This window comes from Narcine bancroftii, chromosome 3 (assembly GCF_036971445.1).
Source record: "Narcine bancroftii isolate sNarBan1 chromosome 3, sNarBan1.hap1, whole genome shotgun sequence".
NCBI lineage: Eukaryota > Metazoa > Chordata > Chondrichthyes > Torpediniformes > Narcinidae > Narcine > Narcine bancroftii.
In genome coordinates this window covers 25859595-25875893 of record NC_091471.1, presented here as the reverse complement: position 1 = coordinate 25875893, position 16299 = coordinate 25859595, and the positions used below count along the sequence as shown (strand labels likewise).

General features: G+C 45.6%; 1 protein-coding gene across 1 annotated transcript; it reads right to left on the bottom strand.

Moving 5' to 3' along the window:
• Nucleotides 1-15221: 15221 nt before the first annotated feature.
• On the bottom strand, nucleotides 15222-15812 carry LOC138756664 (basic salivary proline-rich protein 2-like). The gene has a single exon (XM_069923050.1). It carries the CDS (start codon nucleotides 15810-15812, stop codon nucleotides 15222-15224), a length of 591 nt encoding a protein of 196 aa, XP_069779151.1.
• Nucleotides 15813-16299: the final 487 nt, after the last annotated feature.

The following is a 16299-nucleotide window of genomic DNA, read 5'->3' as shown; positions in this document are numbered from 1 at the left end:
GAGTGATTGGATGAGGGCTGGTCTGATTCATCATTACAGATGTTAGGATCAGTGTGTTATCTTCGTTGTTGGAGTGGATGGCGGCCTCCCTGTTGACCACGCGGTTAAGACTGCTGAAGTCGGGGAAGAAGGCGGAAGTGATGTCAGAGGAGAGGGCTGCATCTGCGCGGACCATACAGAAGGCAAGGGTGGAGGTCAGTAAGATGGTTCCCCTCTCTGCACGCACGCAGTCTACACCGGAAGAAGGGGCAGGGTCGGACCCACCCCTGCCCCTCAGTCGCACACGCCATGCTGCTTCGAGTGGGGGCCTTTGCCTGACATACCTACTGATAACATCCCCTCTTTCTGCAGCCTACACAAGTTGCACCCTTCGCAGGACACAGTCGTCGTGGGTACCTTGCCTGCACGCAGAACAAGCACTTCATGCGTTTGGTCACTACTGCTATCGTCCCTGATGCCATCTCCCAAGATGGTGGCATTTTTGCCATGCACATGGAGGGCCCACCTTTGCCTGCGATCGATTCAGCGTGGCACTGGGCCAAGTCTAGAGTCCTGATTAACTGTATAGCTTGCTTCAATGGCAACTGGTCTTCTTCAAGGAGACGTTGACGTATGTAGTCGGACCTCAATCCTGACATGCAGGCATCCCGGACTAGGTCTTTGACCCACTGGACCATCAGTACAGGAGCCATTGCACTACCCCCACAGTCTTTCCCCAGCACGAGCAGTGCACGAATGAATTCTTTAGCCGACTCACTGGGTTGCTGCCTTCGGGAAGCCAGGAGATAACATGAGTAGACGTTGTTGATCCTCTGTTTATAGAGGGCCCGGAGCTTGGCCAGCACCTTGGTGTATGTGGCACAGCCCCTGATTGCCTGCAATGCTCGCTGGCCGACTCTTGCTCGTAGTACCTTGAACCTCTTTTCGTCAGAGTCCACCAGGTCGGCAGTGCCCTCGAGGAAATTACCAAAGTAGCCATAGAGTTCAAATGATCCTGGGATTTGGGGGTCCACTTCCAGTTGATTGGGGCGCAGCAGCTTCTCCATTACCGGAGAGATAATTTCTGTGTATTAAATTGAAGTGCACTACCAGTAACCATAGGCTGAGTGAATGATAGGCTTTAATATACAGAAGAACCTTGTTGGCCCAGATCCAGCTATAGGAATGGAGGGAAGGGAAAGGTGGCTCGACCTTTATGGCCCAGGACCACGGGGGAGGAGTCATAAGGTATGAGTCATCCATGGGTGGGCCAGCTCCATATATCCAACAGACAATGATAACTATATACAATGGAAGAAACATATCACCACACGTATCAAGCAGATAAATGGCAAAATTTATTTTCTCGTTGTTGAATCAACAAGCCTGAACATTAAGACTGCCCTAACAGTTTCTTTGAAATGTGAAAGTGATAAGGAAGGTGACCCCCATTTTATGTTTTTTAGATCTAATTGAACTGCCTGATCAGAAAGCTGCAACTATTGCTGAGCATCTATTGAACTGTTTCAATAACCATGGGTTTGATGACTCTTTACTTGAAATAGAACCTTGTAGCATTTGCTAGTGACGGGGCTAGTGCTTGGTGTCAAATCTGGAGTTGCTACAATTGTCAAGGAACATTACCCTGATGTGATAATTTGGCACTGTTTTAAATCACAGATTAGAATTTCCAGTAGGTGACGCAGTGAGAAAAGTTCATGGAATTAATCAGTTTCAACCATTTATGGACAAATTATACCGTGGATTAAAAGGAACTGTCTACAACTGCCTACATTTGCAACAAAAAAAAGCCATATTCTGGGCACCAGGTGGGTATCTGGCTCATTTCGAGCAGTTTCTGCAATGTGTCCATATGTTCACAAAAGGTTCTCAAACTTCTGAACCTCAAAGTATGTGTAAATTTCTACTGGCCTACTGAAACACCACCAAGTTATGGAGAAGCTGCAATATCATCTCTCTGTAAGAGGTTTAAGCCTTCTTCTTCCTCTGTAACAAATGCCTTCAGAGATTATGTGGAGCATGGACGCCGCAACCCACAAGAATATATTATGTAGCTGTAGGGGTAGTTAGGGTCTTATTTTGGGGGGGGGGGGGCAGAAGGGGGAGGGGATAAATGTATTATTAATTTACTAAATTATTATTAAGTACTTTATTAATAAAGTAACAAGGGATTTTGCTTTTTATATACTTTTTTTGTATATTCTTAATAATATAAATAAAGCTATTAAAAAAAGGCCCCAAAAACATATAACACTTGACCCTTTGTGGAAATTATTGTGAAACTTCTCATTGGTGGCATTTGGTAGGTAGGTAATTAGTTTTAAATTGGTAAAATACTTGATTTCTTTCTTTTTCATTACTTGTTGATTATATTTTATGATAATTAGTGAGTGCAACTGTCCACTACTTTATTATATTATTAATTTAGGTATTATATGTTTTATTATACCAATTCTACAGTGATTGGCTATAATCTTGCTAATGTCTTATATATCACTGTATTTCTGTGGAGCGCTGGAATTCATATATTTCTTTCCTCTTGGTTTGGTGCTTGACAGTATAAAGAATCCCTATTCATGTGTGTGTATATGTACCAGCTCATTTCATGTACTGGGTAACTTCCTTGCCCCATTCATCTAATGAGCAGGACACAAGTTGGGTGTGACATATAGGAAATAGCAGGCATTTTGTCTGCACCAGCACCTAAATAAATAAGTCCTGCCCCCCCTGCACTAGACTGTAGTCATTCCCCACAGCATTTGGCTGCACCAAGCCTTGGCTGTGTTGCTCAGCATGTACTCCTGCAGCCTGGAATATGCCAGTCAGCAGCATGCCCTCAACGACAAGTAGCGCCTGTTCTCTGTTAACTACTGGATCTGGGCTATGGGAATGGGAACTGACATGCCGCAGGCACAGGGTACATTCCATTATTCCTTTAGTGTATTGCAACACAGGCACAGACACTGGCTTGGTCTAAAAGACCCATTACTAACACCACCGAAGGTTGAACTAGAAATCATTAAACAGGAAAATCTGCAGATACTGTGATTGTAGTTTATGCAAAAATGCTGGAGGGCTCGGGCTGAAATGGCCTGTATTGCGCTGTATGTCTAAATTTAAAATTTAAAACTCAGCAAGTCATGCAACGCTCTTTATGTGGCCGAGATAGAGAGTCATGACCAGCGTTTCGGGCCACAGCCTTGATGTTGGTTGGTTATGTCTATTTATCTTTGCAACATAAAGAATGCCTGCTGACTTTCTCCAGGATTTTTCATGTCAAACTAGAACATTGTGCCTTACTGCAGCTACGTACGATTTTAGCAAAAGTGGCTGAGGGTGTAATCCTAAACCGCAAGAGTTTGCTGCTGTAGTACCCAGCACAGTTGCTTTCCTCACACAAGCAGGGGGCATAAAATCAGATCAATGTGAGCATGGATTATGTCAAAACTCTCTCACATCCTTTGTGACACGAACCAGGGCAGTTTAATAATACTAATCCCATGGAAGTGGGGAGGAATTTGATTAAGGGGCCCGTGTAAGTGTTGACCTTCCCAGGCACTTTGCTTCCACCATCTGCTTTTCAGTCATCTAAGACAGTTTCTCCCTTTTGACCTTGTGCAACGGAATCATCCATTCTAAGTTTAATGGTACAAATTTCATTTCACTTTGAAAATAATTACTCTGAATTTGTGTTTTTATTTTACCATTAGCACGCATCCTTCTTTGACACTAATGAGATATAAATCTCCACAGTTTTATGTTGAATTAGCACCAGAGGCAGATTTAACGGAATTTAATTTTCTCCTTTGATACTAATTGCACATGATGTAATTATCACCATCCCAGCATCTCTGCTCTGCAACTGTAATTGTTGCTGCTGCAGGCGATTAGGAAATGATTAAGATAATTAGCTGAGGAGACCGATAGTGGGAAAACGGCCCATTTACAGTTGCGACCAATCAGTGTTCACGGTTGTTAACGGGGTATTAAAAAAAATGTTGGTTCGGGATTTTCAGCTGCACCAATCAGAGAAGGGAGGAATCGAGGTAAAACAAGATGGCCGCAGATGTTGTGATTGCTGCACAGGTCCCTCAGTAGGAGCTAGGAAGGACTCGTGGCTGTAGGAGCGAGTCTGGTAAATAGATGGTCGGAGAGCTTGAGACCGGCAAGGTGTGCGGATGCGAAGCAGCGAGAGAGACAGAAGAGTGGAGAATTTCTTCATGATAGGAATGTCCTCAGTGAAGGAATCAATTGTTGGTCACCGGCAATACAGTTAGATTTCAGCTTAACTTTGTCCTTGTGTTCAGAGTAGGTCACATTGGTGCAAACTGAGAAACCAAGTATATTGGAGTGAGCATTTTATATTTTTCAGTTTCCTTTGTTGCAGACTGAGGTCATTGGCACAGATGTCTGGTCCAAGAGCAGGTGACTGCAAGGTTTGGATTTGCAACCACTTCCAAGAGCCTGTTCTGGGGTTGAGTGGTGCAATGATCATGGGGCTTAAAATCATATCTTGCAGGGAAAGCAAGAAGTAAAACATGAAAGGCTGCAGACAGTGTGATTGAAGTAAAAACACAATGCTGGAGAAGTTCAGCAGGTCAAGCAATGCATTTTTATACAGGTGTTGCAAAGATAAAGATACATAACCAATGCTTTGGGGTTGAGCCACTCATCAAAGTATGGACAAAATGTAGGGAGATGCCCAGACAAAATGGGGGGGGGTGAAGAGGAGGGGCAGGGGGAGCACAGTCCTATAGGCAGGACATAATAAGGGAGGGAGGGCACACCAGCAATTGGGGAGGGGGAATGTCTCTGTGGATGGAGGAAAGGGGGAGGAAAACTGGAGGAAAGAGGGATGGGGAGAGGAGGGAGAACAGGGAGTGGGCTAACAGAAACTAGATAAGTTGACGTTAATGTCATCTGGTTGGAGAATGCCTGAACAGAAAATTAGATATTGTTCCTCCAATTTTGGGTGGTCTTGGTTTGACAGTACATGAGGCCATGGACCAATATGTCAGCATGGGAGTGGGTTGTTGAATTGAAATGGTTGGTCACCAGGATCCCCAACCCATTCATCAGCATCTGGTCAATTGTCTTCTGTGCCATGGTATCTAGATGGAAAAAATCTTTCTTTGCATTCTCTCAACCTGTGGGATGAGAAATGTTGACTATTGATACAAAACAAAATTTTATACCTTGATGAAGACCTGAAACATTAGTTCTGTATTTTTAACTTTGCTACATAAAATACACTGTTTGACCTGCTGAGTTCCTCCACCTTTGTGTTTTACTTCAATAATATAAAGCTGCTGCTTTTCTCTTCCCCAATTTTGACAGAGGACTTTCAATGAGAAACATTAACTTATTAAATCCTTTCCCCATGGATGCAGCCTGATCTGCTGAGTATTTTCAGCATTTTGTTATTTTTTTTAGATTTCCAGAATCTACAGTGTGAATTATTCCCCCTCCAAACTTCTTTAGCTTCTTATCATAAATTTGGGCCGTCCACCTCTAGTGATCTTGAGTAATAGCAGATATTGCAGTTTCTACTGCATTAAAGCTCCTCATAGTTTTGAATACATTCATCAGGTCTCCCTTGCCCTCTTCCACTCCAAGGAAACATACGAAGTCTGTCGAGTGTCTCCTCCCAATTGAAATTTTTTCTCCCATGGAATCACATTAATTTCCTCTGGACTCTGCTTAGGTCACTGCCACCATTTTTGTGTCCTGTAACAGATTTGCGCTAATTTTTATTTTCTTTCGCTTGGCTTCGCGGCCGAAGATTTATGGAGGGGGTAAATGTCCACGAGAGCTGCAGGCTCGTTTGTGGCTGACAAGTTCGATGCGGGACAGGCAGACACGGTTGCAGGGGAAAATTGGTTGGTTGGGGTTGGGTGTTGGGTTTTTCCTCCTTTGCCTTTTGTCAGTGAGGTGGGCTCTGCGGTCTTCTTCAAAGGAGGTTGCTGCCCGCCAAACTGTGAGGCGCCAAGATGCACGGTTTGAGGCGATATCAGCCCACTGGTGGTGGTCAATGTGGCAGGCACCAAGAGATTTCTTTAGGCAGTCCTTGTGCCTTTTCTTTGGTGCACCTCTATCATGGTGGCCAGTGGAGAGCTCGCCATATAACACGATCTTGGGAAGGCGATGGTCCTCCATTCTGGAGATGTGACCCACCAAGCGCAGCTGGATCTTCAGCAGCGTGGACTCGATGGTGTCGACCTCTGCCATCTCGAGTACTTCGACGTTAGGGATGAAAGCGCTCCAATGAATGTTGAGGATGGAGCGGAGACAACGCTGGTGGAAGCGTTCTAGGAGCCGTAGGTGATGCCGGTAGAGGACCCATGATTCGGAGCCGAACAGGAGTGTGGGTATGACAACGGCTCTGTATACGCTAATCTTTGTGAGGTTTTTCAGTTGGTTGTTTTTCCAGACTCTTTTGTGTAGTCTTCCAAAGGCGCTATTTGCCTTGGCGAGTCTGTTGTCTATCTCGTTGTCGATCCTTGCATCTGATGAAATGGTGCAGCCGAGATAGGTAAACTGGTTGACCGTTTTGAGTTTTGTGTGCCCGATGGAGATGTGGGGGGGCTGGTAGTCATGGTGGGGAGCTGGCTGATGGAGGACCTCAGTTTTCTTCAGGCTGACTTCCAGGCCAAACATTTTGGCAGTTTCCGCAAAACAGGACATCAAGCGCTGAAGAGTTGGCTCTGAATGGGCAACTAAAGCGGCATCGTCTGCAAAGAGTAGTTCACGGACAAGTTTCTCTTGTGTCTTGGTGTGAGCTTGCAGGCGCCTCAGATTGAAGAGACTGCCATCCGTGCGGTACCGGATGTAAACAGCGTCTTCATTGTTGAGGTCTTTCATGGCTTGGTTCAGCATCATGCTGAAGAAGATTGAAAAGAGGGTTGGTGCGAGAACACAGCCTTGCTTCACGCCATTGTTAATGGAGAAGGGTTCAGAGAGTTCATTTCTGTATCTGACCCGACCTTGTTGGTTTTCGTGCAGTTGGATAATCATGTTGAGGAACTTTGGGGGGCATCCGATGCGCTCTAATATTTGCCAAAGCCTTCGTGATGCCACCATCATCACCCTGTACAAAAACAAAGGCGAGAAATCAGACTGCTCAAACTACAGGGGAATCACGGTGCTCTCCATTGCAGGCAAAATCTTCGCTAGGATTCTCCTAAATAGAATAATACCTAGTGTCGCCGAGAATATTCTCCCAGAATCACAGTGCGGCTTTCGCGCAAACAGAGGAACTACTGGCATTGTGTTTGCCCTCAGACAGCTCCAAGAAAAGTGTAGAGAACAAAACAAAGGACTCTACATCACCTTTGTTGACCTCACCAAAGCCTTCGACACCGTGAGCAGGAATTTTTATTTTAATGTTAAACTATATTTCATATATATTATATAGTGGAACCTACAATTTAACATGCCCCGATTTAACGCTAATTGAGATATAATGCTAATAGTCATTGGACCCCTTAACCTCCATGTTCCATTCTTTGAGATAGGACGTTAAGCGAGCCCATTTTAAAAGATGTAGTACCAGGGATGGCCACCTTGTGGCGCAGCAGATGTTTCGAAGTGGCTTGTCCAAATGATTAAGGCAAGTTCAGTAACGTTTATCTTGGTGGGGAATTCATTGCATTGATGTAGTGGGGGGGGGGGTTGAGTGCTGCCACGCGGAGGGGTGCTGCCACAAACGGGTGGGTGGGGCGGTGGGTGGTGGGGTTTTTGCCATGATTGATGTGTGTAGATATTTTCTTTTTTCTTTCTTTTTTTTCTTTGACTTGGCTTAGCGGATGAAGATTTATGGAGGGGTATGTTCACGTCTGCTGCAGGCTCGTTGGTGACTGACAAGTCCGATGTGGGACAGGCAGGCACGGTTGTAGCGGTTGCAAGGGAAAATTGGTTGGTTGGGGTTGGGTGTTGGGTTTTTCCTCTTTTGTCTTTTGTCAGTGAGGTGGGCTCTGCGGTCTTCTTCAAAGGAGGATGCTGCCTGCCGAACTGTGAGGCGCCAAGATGCACGGTTTGAGGCGATATCAGCCCACTGCCGATGGTCAATGTGGCAGGCACCAAGAGATTTCTTTAAGCAGTCCTTGTACCTCTGCTTTGGTGCACCTCTGTCTTGGTGGCCAGTGGAGAGCTCGCCATATAACACGATCTTGGGAAGGCGATGGTCCTCCATTCTGGAGACGTGACTCACCCAGCGCAGTTGGGTCATCAGCAGCGTGGATTCGATGCTTGCGGACTCTGCCAGCTCGAGTACTTCGATGTTGGTGATGAAGTCGTTCCAACGAATGTTGAGGATGGAGCGGAGAACCCTGATTTAGCATGACCACGCTTGTTTTGCAATTGCAATCTAAACCGAACCATCATGTTATAACAGGGTTCCACTGTGTACATTGATATGTCTTAGTAAAGTTAGTTAAGGGGCACGCACAGGTCATATCACTTTTACAGAGACAATTTCATCACTTCCTTTACAGAGAGAATTCATTTCATAATCACCAAGTCTGGAAGTCTGGAAAAACTGAAGTGTGTCTTTATTGATTCTAGGACAATGGGTATGTATACAAAGCATTCTACTGGCAGCTGTTGAATTGAGCAAGTGCTTTCTTGAATGACATGTGATCAGACTTTCTGGAGTCATAACCACTTAAACCTCTTGGACAGAAATGAGGTCAGTATATAGCAGAGGACGAGATTCACCAGAATGTTGCCTAGGATGTAGCAGTTCAGTTAGGAGTAGAGAATGGAGAAGATAGATCTGTTCTCACTAGGTTAAGAGATGATCCAATGTACAATTGTGAGGTGTTTAAATGCATTCTACATACTTGCCATTATCTGGGTGAAGAAAGTGCCCCTCATACCCCTTCTTCATCTCTGATCCCTTCTCCTCAAGCAATGGATTACCAACCTATGGGAAATGTTTCCTGCAGTCTATCCAATCTACATACCTCACAATTGTACATTGGATCATCCCTTAACCTAGTGAGAACAGATCTATCTTCTCCATTCTCTACTTCTAACTGAACTGCTACATCCTAGGCAACATTCTGCTGAATCTCCTCCTCACCCTTTCCTGCATGATCACATCCTTTCTTTAGCATCAACATTTGTACTTTTCTAGAAGATGAAAGAAGTTCAGCAGGTCCTTCCACAACTTCTACATATGCGCAATCAAAAGCATCCAAGCTGGACCTATCACAGCATGTTCCACCCAAGATCTGAATGAGCTGCAGGAAGTGATGAATCCAGCTCAGAACATCACTCAATCATCTCTCTCCCTCTGCCAATACCATCTGCACTTCCCATTGCCTTGGATAGACTCATTCCAACTCTGCCATGCTGTCCTCTTTCTTGCCCCATCAGGACAAAAACCAACAAGGTCGGGTCAGATACAGCAATGAGCTCTCTGAACCCTTCTCCATTAACAATGGCGTGAAGCAAGGCTGTGTTCTCGCACCAACCCTCTTTTCAATCTCCTTCAGCATGATGCTGAACCAAGCCATTAAAGACCTCAACAATGAAGACGCTGTTTATATCCGGTACCGCACGGATGGCAGTCTCTTCAATCTGAGGCGCCTGCAAGCTCACACCAAAACACAGGAGAAACTTGTCCGTGAACTACTCTTTGTAGACGATGCCGCTTTAGTTGCCCATTCAGAGCCAGCTCTTCAGCGCTTGACGTCCTGTTTTGCGGAAACTGCCAAAATGTTTGGCCTGGAAGTCAGCCTGAAGAAAACTGAGGTCCTCCATCAGCCAGCTCCCCACCATGGCTACCAACCCCCCCCCCCCCACATCTCCATCGGGCACACAGAACTCAAAACGGTCAACCCATTTATCTACCTCGGCTGCACCATTTCATCTGATGCAAGGATCGACAATGAGATAGACAACAGACTCGCCAAGGCAAATAGTGCCTTTGGAAGACTGCACAAGAGAGTCTGGAAAAACAACCACCTGAAGAAACACACAAAGATCAGCATGTACAGAGCCGTTGTCATACCCACGCTCCTGTTCGGCTCCGAATCATGGGCCCTCTACCGGCATCACCTACGGCTCCTAGAACACTTCTATCAGCGTTGTCTCCGCTCCATCCTCAACATTCATTGGAGTGACTTCATCACCAACATCGAAGGAGCTGGCAGTCTGCAAGCATCAAATCCATGCTGCTGAAGACCCAACTGCGCTGGGTGGGTCATGTCTCCAGAATGGAGGACCATCGCCTTCCCAAGATCGTGCTATATTGCGAGCTCTCCACTGGCCACCGAGACAGAGGTGCACCAAAGAAGAGGTACAAGGACTGCTTAAAGAAATCTCTTGGTGCCTGCCACATTGACCACCGCCAGTGGGCTGATATCGCCTCCAACCATGCATCTTTGCGCCTCACAGGTCGGCGGGCAGCAACCTCCTTTGAAGAAGACCACAGAGCCCACCTCACTGACAAAAGACAAAGGAGGAAAAACCCAACATCCAACCCCAACCAACCAATTTTCCCTTGGAACCACTGCAACCGTGTCTGCCTGTCCCACATCAGACTTGTCAGTCACCAACGAGCCTGCAGCAGACGTGGACATACCCCTCCATAAATCTTCATCCGCGAAGCCAAGTCAAAGAAGAAGAAGATTCCAAGCAATACAAATCCCAGTATCGATTCTCGTGGAACCTGCATTTCATAGCCATCCAATTATAAAAACAACTGTTTACAATCTTGCAATGATAAGCCAATTTTGCACCTATTTGGCAATTCGCACTTGATCATCTGTCCCCTTGGCATTTGAGTCCCATAAAGGACTTTGACAAAGGATTTACTGGTTAATCACATCTCGTGTCCTGCCTTCAAAGATGCATTTAATTATGTGTTCAAATATTTCAAAGTGGTCATTTAGGATTTGTCTCTGCTTAGTCCCTGCCTTTCCAAGTGATTATTACTATGGTTAAAAAAATTTTACAGGCTCATTCCAGGCATTGAATATCTCTCCTGGAGACCTGCACTAGACTCTCAGCTACCCTGTTAATGAGTTCTCCAATGGCAAGCCTTGTTTCCTTTAGGACATTACCTACACCTAGCTCTGTGGACGGGTCACCCTTGTTATCTATAATGGGTCCATTTTTCCCCTGTTTATTCTTTTGCCCTTAATATACCTGTTGATTGGATTTACCTTAATCCTCTATGCCAATTATTTTTTGCAGTCCCTCTTATCCTTCCCAACTTCCTTTTTAATGCCTTCCTGCACTTTATATAGACCTTCCCATCATTGCTACCCCATACCTGATGCATGGTTCCTATTACAGGTATCTCAACATCCAGGGTTCCTTATAGTTTTTATCTCTGGCTTTTACCCTTGCAGGAACACATTGGTCTTGAAGTCTTGCTGTTTCTCCTTTGAAAGCTTCCCCCTGTGCAGATGTGGACTGTCAGTTCATATTCCCATCTAACTTAGCCGAGCCATCCCTTATGTTAATGGCATTGATCTGACCCCAATTTGAGATCTTAATTACTGGTCCATTTCTACTCCTTTCCACAATCCCATTAAAATATCCAGAGCTTGGTTAATATCTTCAAAACAATCCACAGCTGACTCTTCCCTCCAATCCTTCTCCTCTGACTTCCTAGATTAGTACATGTTGAAGTAGGACCAGGCTAAGAGGCCCCTCAAGTCTGAACTACCATTCAAAATTATTGTGGCTAATGTACCCTCAGCCTCAAAAGCTCTTTGGTGCCATCACCCCGATTTCGCTGATCTTCCCATAAATGATGAGAGTTTACTGTCATGTGGACAAGTACAGATGCATCAAAGTTGTTTCTTGCTGCAGTCACAATGGTATGCAAGGTACATCAATCACAATAATTAAATGACCACTATATGCCAAGACAAAAAAAAAGCAGACCAAGAAACCACAAAATACACACATTACTCTACCTCCCACTTTATAAACCACTGATAGGAATTAGGTTCATGAGATGTAGGGGCAGAATTAGTCCATTCAACACACCAAGTCTGCTCCACCATTCAAGTCATGGCTGATGTGTTTTTCATCTCAATTTCATTCTTCTGCCTTTCCCCATAACCTTTGACAGCCTTACTAATCAAGAACCTATCATCTTTAAATATACCCAGTGATTTGGCCTCCACAGCTGTCTGTGGAAGCACATTCCACAGATTCACTTGCTTCTGCCTGAAGAAATTTCTCATTATCACTGTCCTAAAAGGGGAAGTCATTTTATTCTGACCCTCTGGTTCTCGACTCTCCCACCACTGGAATCATTCTGGCTAGGCCCTTCAATATTCAGTAGGTTTTAAGTGAGATCTCTCCACCCCCCCACCCCCTTATCTTTCTAAACTCCAGCAAATAAAAGTCCAGAACCATCAAACGCACCTCAAACATTAACACTCTCGTCCCTGGAATCATTCTTATAAACCTCCTCTAAACCCTCTCCAATTGTCAGCAGATCCTTCTTTTGATTTTGGGGTCCAAAACTGCTCTAAATGTAGTCTGAACTATGCCTTATAAAGCCTCAGTATTACATCCCTGCTTTTATATTCATATCCTCTCAAAATGAATGCTAACATTGTATTTTCTTTCTTACTGACTCAACCAGCAAGTTCAATTTTAAGGAATCCTGCACTTTTGGATCTCTGCTTTCTGAAATTTCTCATTTCGAAAATCATCTATGTGTTTATTCCTTCTACCAAAATACGTGACCATACACTTCCTTCTGCTACATTCCATCTGTCACTTTTGCCTATTCTCCCGATCTGTCCAAGTCCCTCTGCAGGCTACCTGCTTCCTCAACACTACCAGTCTCTCCACCCAATCTTGTTTTAATCCACAAACTTGGCCGCAAAGCTTTCATTCTCAATCAGCTTCATGCAGTGTGTAAAGTAGCAGACCCAGTACTAGCCCCTGTGGAACACCTCTAGTCTCTGGCAGCCAGCCAGAGAAAACATCCTGCCTTCTGCAGGTCTTCTATCCATGCTAATACCTTTCCCGTAACATCATGGGCTCCTACCTTGTTTGGCAGGCTTGTGCGGCACCTTGTCTAGAGCCTTCTGAGTATCCAAGTGAACAACATCCATTGTTGTCTGTCCTGCTTGTTACATCCATTTCAGAGTATAGAGCTATCAATGCACTGAATGTTTGACAGCTTCCACTGGATGGAAGCATTATCTGGATTTCAGATTTATTGTCAGACCACATACAACTCTGAGATTTATTTTTCATGCCGCCACAGCAGAATTACCACTAATTGGTAATGCAAAAAATAAACTACACAGTGTATATAAATAAAAGAACTGTAAACAGATAATGAATGTAAACAAACTAACTGTGCAACGCAGAGAGAACAAAGAAAATCAATAAAGTGCACAAGAGTCCTTAAATGAGTCCCTGATTGACTTTGTCATTGAGGAGCCTGATGGTTGAGGGGTAACAGCTGTTCCTGAACCAGGTGGTGTGAGTCTTGTGGCACCTAGACCTCTTTACTGATGGCAGCAGCGAGAACAGAGCACGTGCTGGCTCTTTGATGATTGCTGCTGCCCTCCGATGGCAACGTTCCCCATAGATGTAATCAAGAGCGGTGAGGGCTTTGCCTGTGATAACTTTGATAACTCCTTTGATAACTTGACTCTGTTTGTTATCCTAGCCCCAGAATGCCATTCCTTATCGCTAATCATTTTGCAGAATGTTGTTCATTCTGCAAATCCATGCGTCCAATTACAATTTGTGGGAACATCTCAATTAATTAATTGAGTTGTTAACTGTGAGGGCTGATAAACAAATTGCACACAGATCAGAATGATGGGAAGCAGCAGCACTTGGACCCAATCAGCTGTCCTTCAGTAAGTGGCAATTTTCCAATGTCATGCTTCATCTCACCTGCTGACAACTCAGTGGAGATTCAGATTTACAATGGCTGTGTATTTACCATCTGGAACCACACTTCCATTACTACCTTTTATTATAAGCCTAGAAGCCGCAGAAGTGCTGGGAGCATTATTGAGGGCAGGGAAGTAAATTTTAATTGACTTTTTAAAAAAAAATGTAATTTAAATTATGTACTTGGTTGTTACTTCAAAAGCACTTAGAAATAATTGCAGAAAATACCACCTCTGAGCAATACGATATTACTCATCTGAGACACGTGATGTTTTTTTTTAACCATTGGATGTCAGGGGATGCAGAATTTATAATTAAGTGTTGAAAACGACTAGGTTGGAGAATTCCTTTGGAACAAAGAGGACTTCTATTGGGCCTACATCGAAAGTGTCCTGGCTGGCTGGATCACAGTATGGTTCGGTTTCTGCAGAGAAATGGGTCGGAGTTCTATCCGCAGGATGACAAGAACAGCAGAGAGGATGATTGGAGTCTCCCTCTCCCCTAACAATGTGATCTACCGGGATCGTTGTCTGAAGCAGGCATGCAAAATCATTGAGGCCCACTTCCACCTTGCACACAGAATCTTTCGGCTGCTCCTGTCGGGGAGAAAGATTCAGGAGTATCGGAGCCAGCACCACCAGGCTGAGGAACAACTTCTTCCCACAGGCGGTGAGAATGCTGAACGACCAAAGGAACTGCTCACACTAACCATCGGAGACTCTTATATTCCTGAACCAATCTTTATTTATTTTAACATATGCATGTGCATTCTTTGTCTATATGTGTGTTATGTCTGGTTGTGTCTCTGCATGTTTTGCACCAAGGACCAGAGAGAGCTGTTTTGTCAGGGTGTAATTGTGTAATCAGATGACAATAAATTTGATTTGACTTAGAACAGATGTAGTAAAGCTGCAAAAGTGATGTGGATGTTTCCTTTAACCATTGGATGTCAGGGGATGGAGAATTTATAATTAAGAGTTGAAAATGACTAGGTTGGAGAATTCCTTTGGAACAAAGTGGACTTCTATCAGACCTATATCAAAAGTGAGCAAATAGAATGGATTCAGCAATGGTTTGAGGACTGGAAAATTACAAATGTCACTATGCTCTTTAAGAATGGAGAGAGGCAAAATGCAGGAAAATCAAGATTACTTTACTGTCATGTAGAAAAAAAACAGAAAATGTGATACCCAGGTATAGAATCTTTGAAACTCTTGGGATCAGACACTTTTTGGAATTTGGAATTTTTCGGATAGTAGAATAATAGTAACGGTGGAACTAGACGGAATTGCACTGATTTCAGATTTGCGCAAAACAAAGACACTCTTTATCTAGTAGGGTTTCTGGACAGGGGCGGGCGCTGCGGCCGCGCTGGTCGGCGGAGGGCGGGCGCTGCGGCCGCGCTGGTCGGCCGCGCTGGTCGGCGGAGGGCGGGCGCTGCGGCCGCGCTGGTCGGCGGAGGGCGGGCGCTGCGGCCGCGCTGGTCGGCGGAGGGCGGGCGCTGCGGCCGCGCTGGTCGGCGGAGGGCGGGCGCTGCGGCCGCGCTGGTCGGCGGAGGGCGGGCGCTGCGGCCGCGCTGGTCGGCGGAGGGCGGGCGCTGCGGCCGCGCTGGTCGGCGGAGGGCGGGCGCTGCGGCCGCGCTGGTCGGCGGAGGGCGGGCGCTGCGGCCGCGCTGGTCGGCGGAGGGCGGGCGCTGCGGCCGCGCTGGTCGGCGGAGGGCGGGCGCTGCGGCCGCGCTGGTCGGCGGAGGGCGGGCGCTGCGGCCGCGCTGGTCGGCGGAGGGCGGGCGCTGCGGCCGCGCTGGTCGGCGGAGGGCGGGCGCTGCGGCCGCGCTGGTCGGCGGAGGGCGGGCGCTGCGGCCGCGCTGGTCGGCGGAAGGGGTTGGGGGTGTTGGTAAATGAAGCAAGATAAAGATAGGCCATAAAATTGCTAGCGTATTTTTTATTTTTAGGTAAAACACACAGTAAAACTTCAAACATAAACTGGCTCAAACTAAACTAAACACCTGAAAATAAGGTGACAATTATCTTCAGTTTGGGGTCTTTTTAAAGACTTCTTAGAGTGTTATTGGGCTCCCGGGCAGGAGTGGGGGCTATAGTCGTGGACTGGTGGCAGCAGTGTTTCGGGGACCAGTGGTGGCAGTGTTGGAATCTAGGGGTTAAAACAGTATGAAATAAATGATTAATTAATAAGTGTATATTTACTGCATGGTTCAGGGAAAAAGGAATGTGAATAAGTGGCAATCACAGCATGGAGCAAAGTTGGCTGAACAAAATTGTCTCTCCAAAATACAGGAAGAGGAAATGCATAAAACGATTTAGGAGGAATGCTCAAACTAAAGGAGGTGGTGAGTAGCACAGGAGACACAGGCCAGATCAGAACAAAGAATGGCCTGTAAGAAACAAAGGG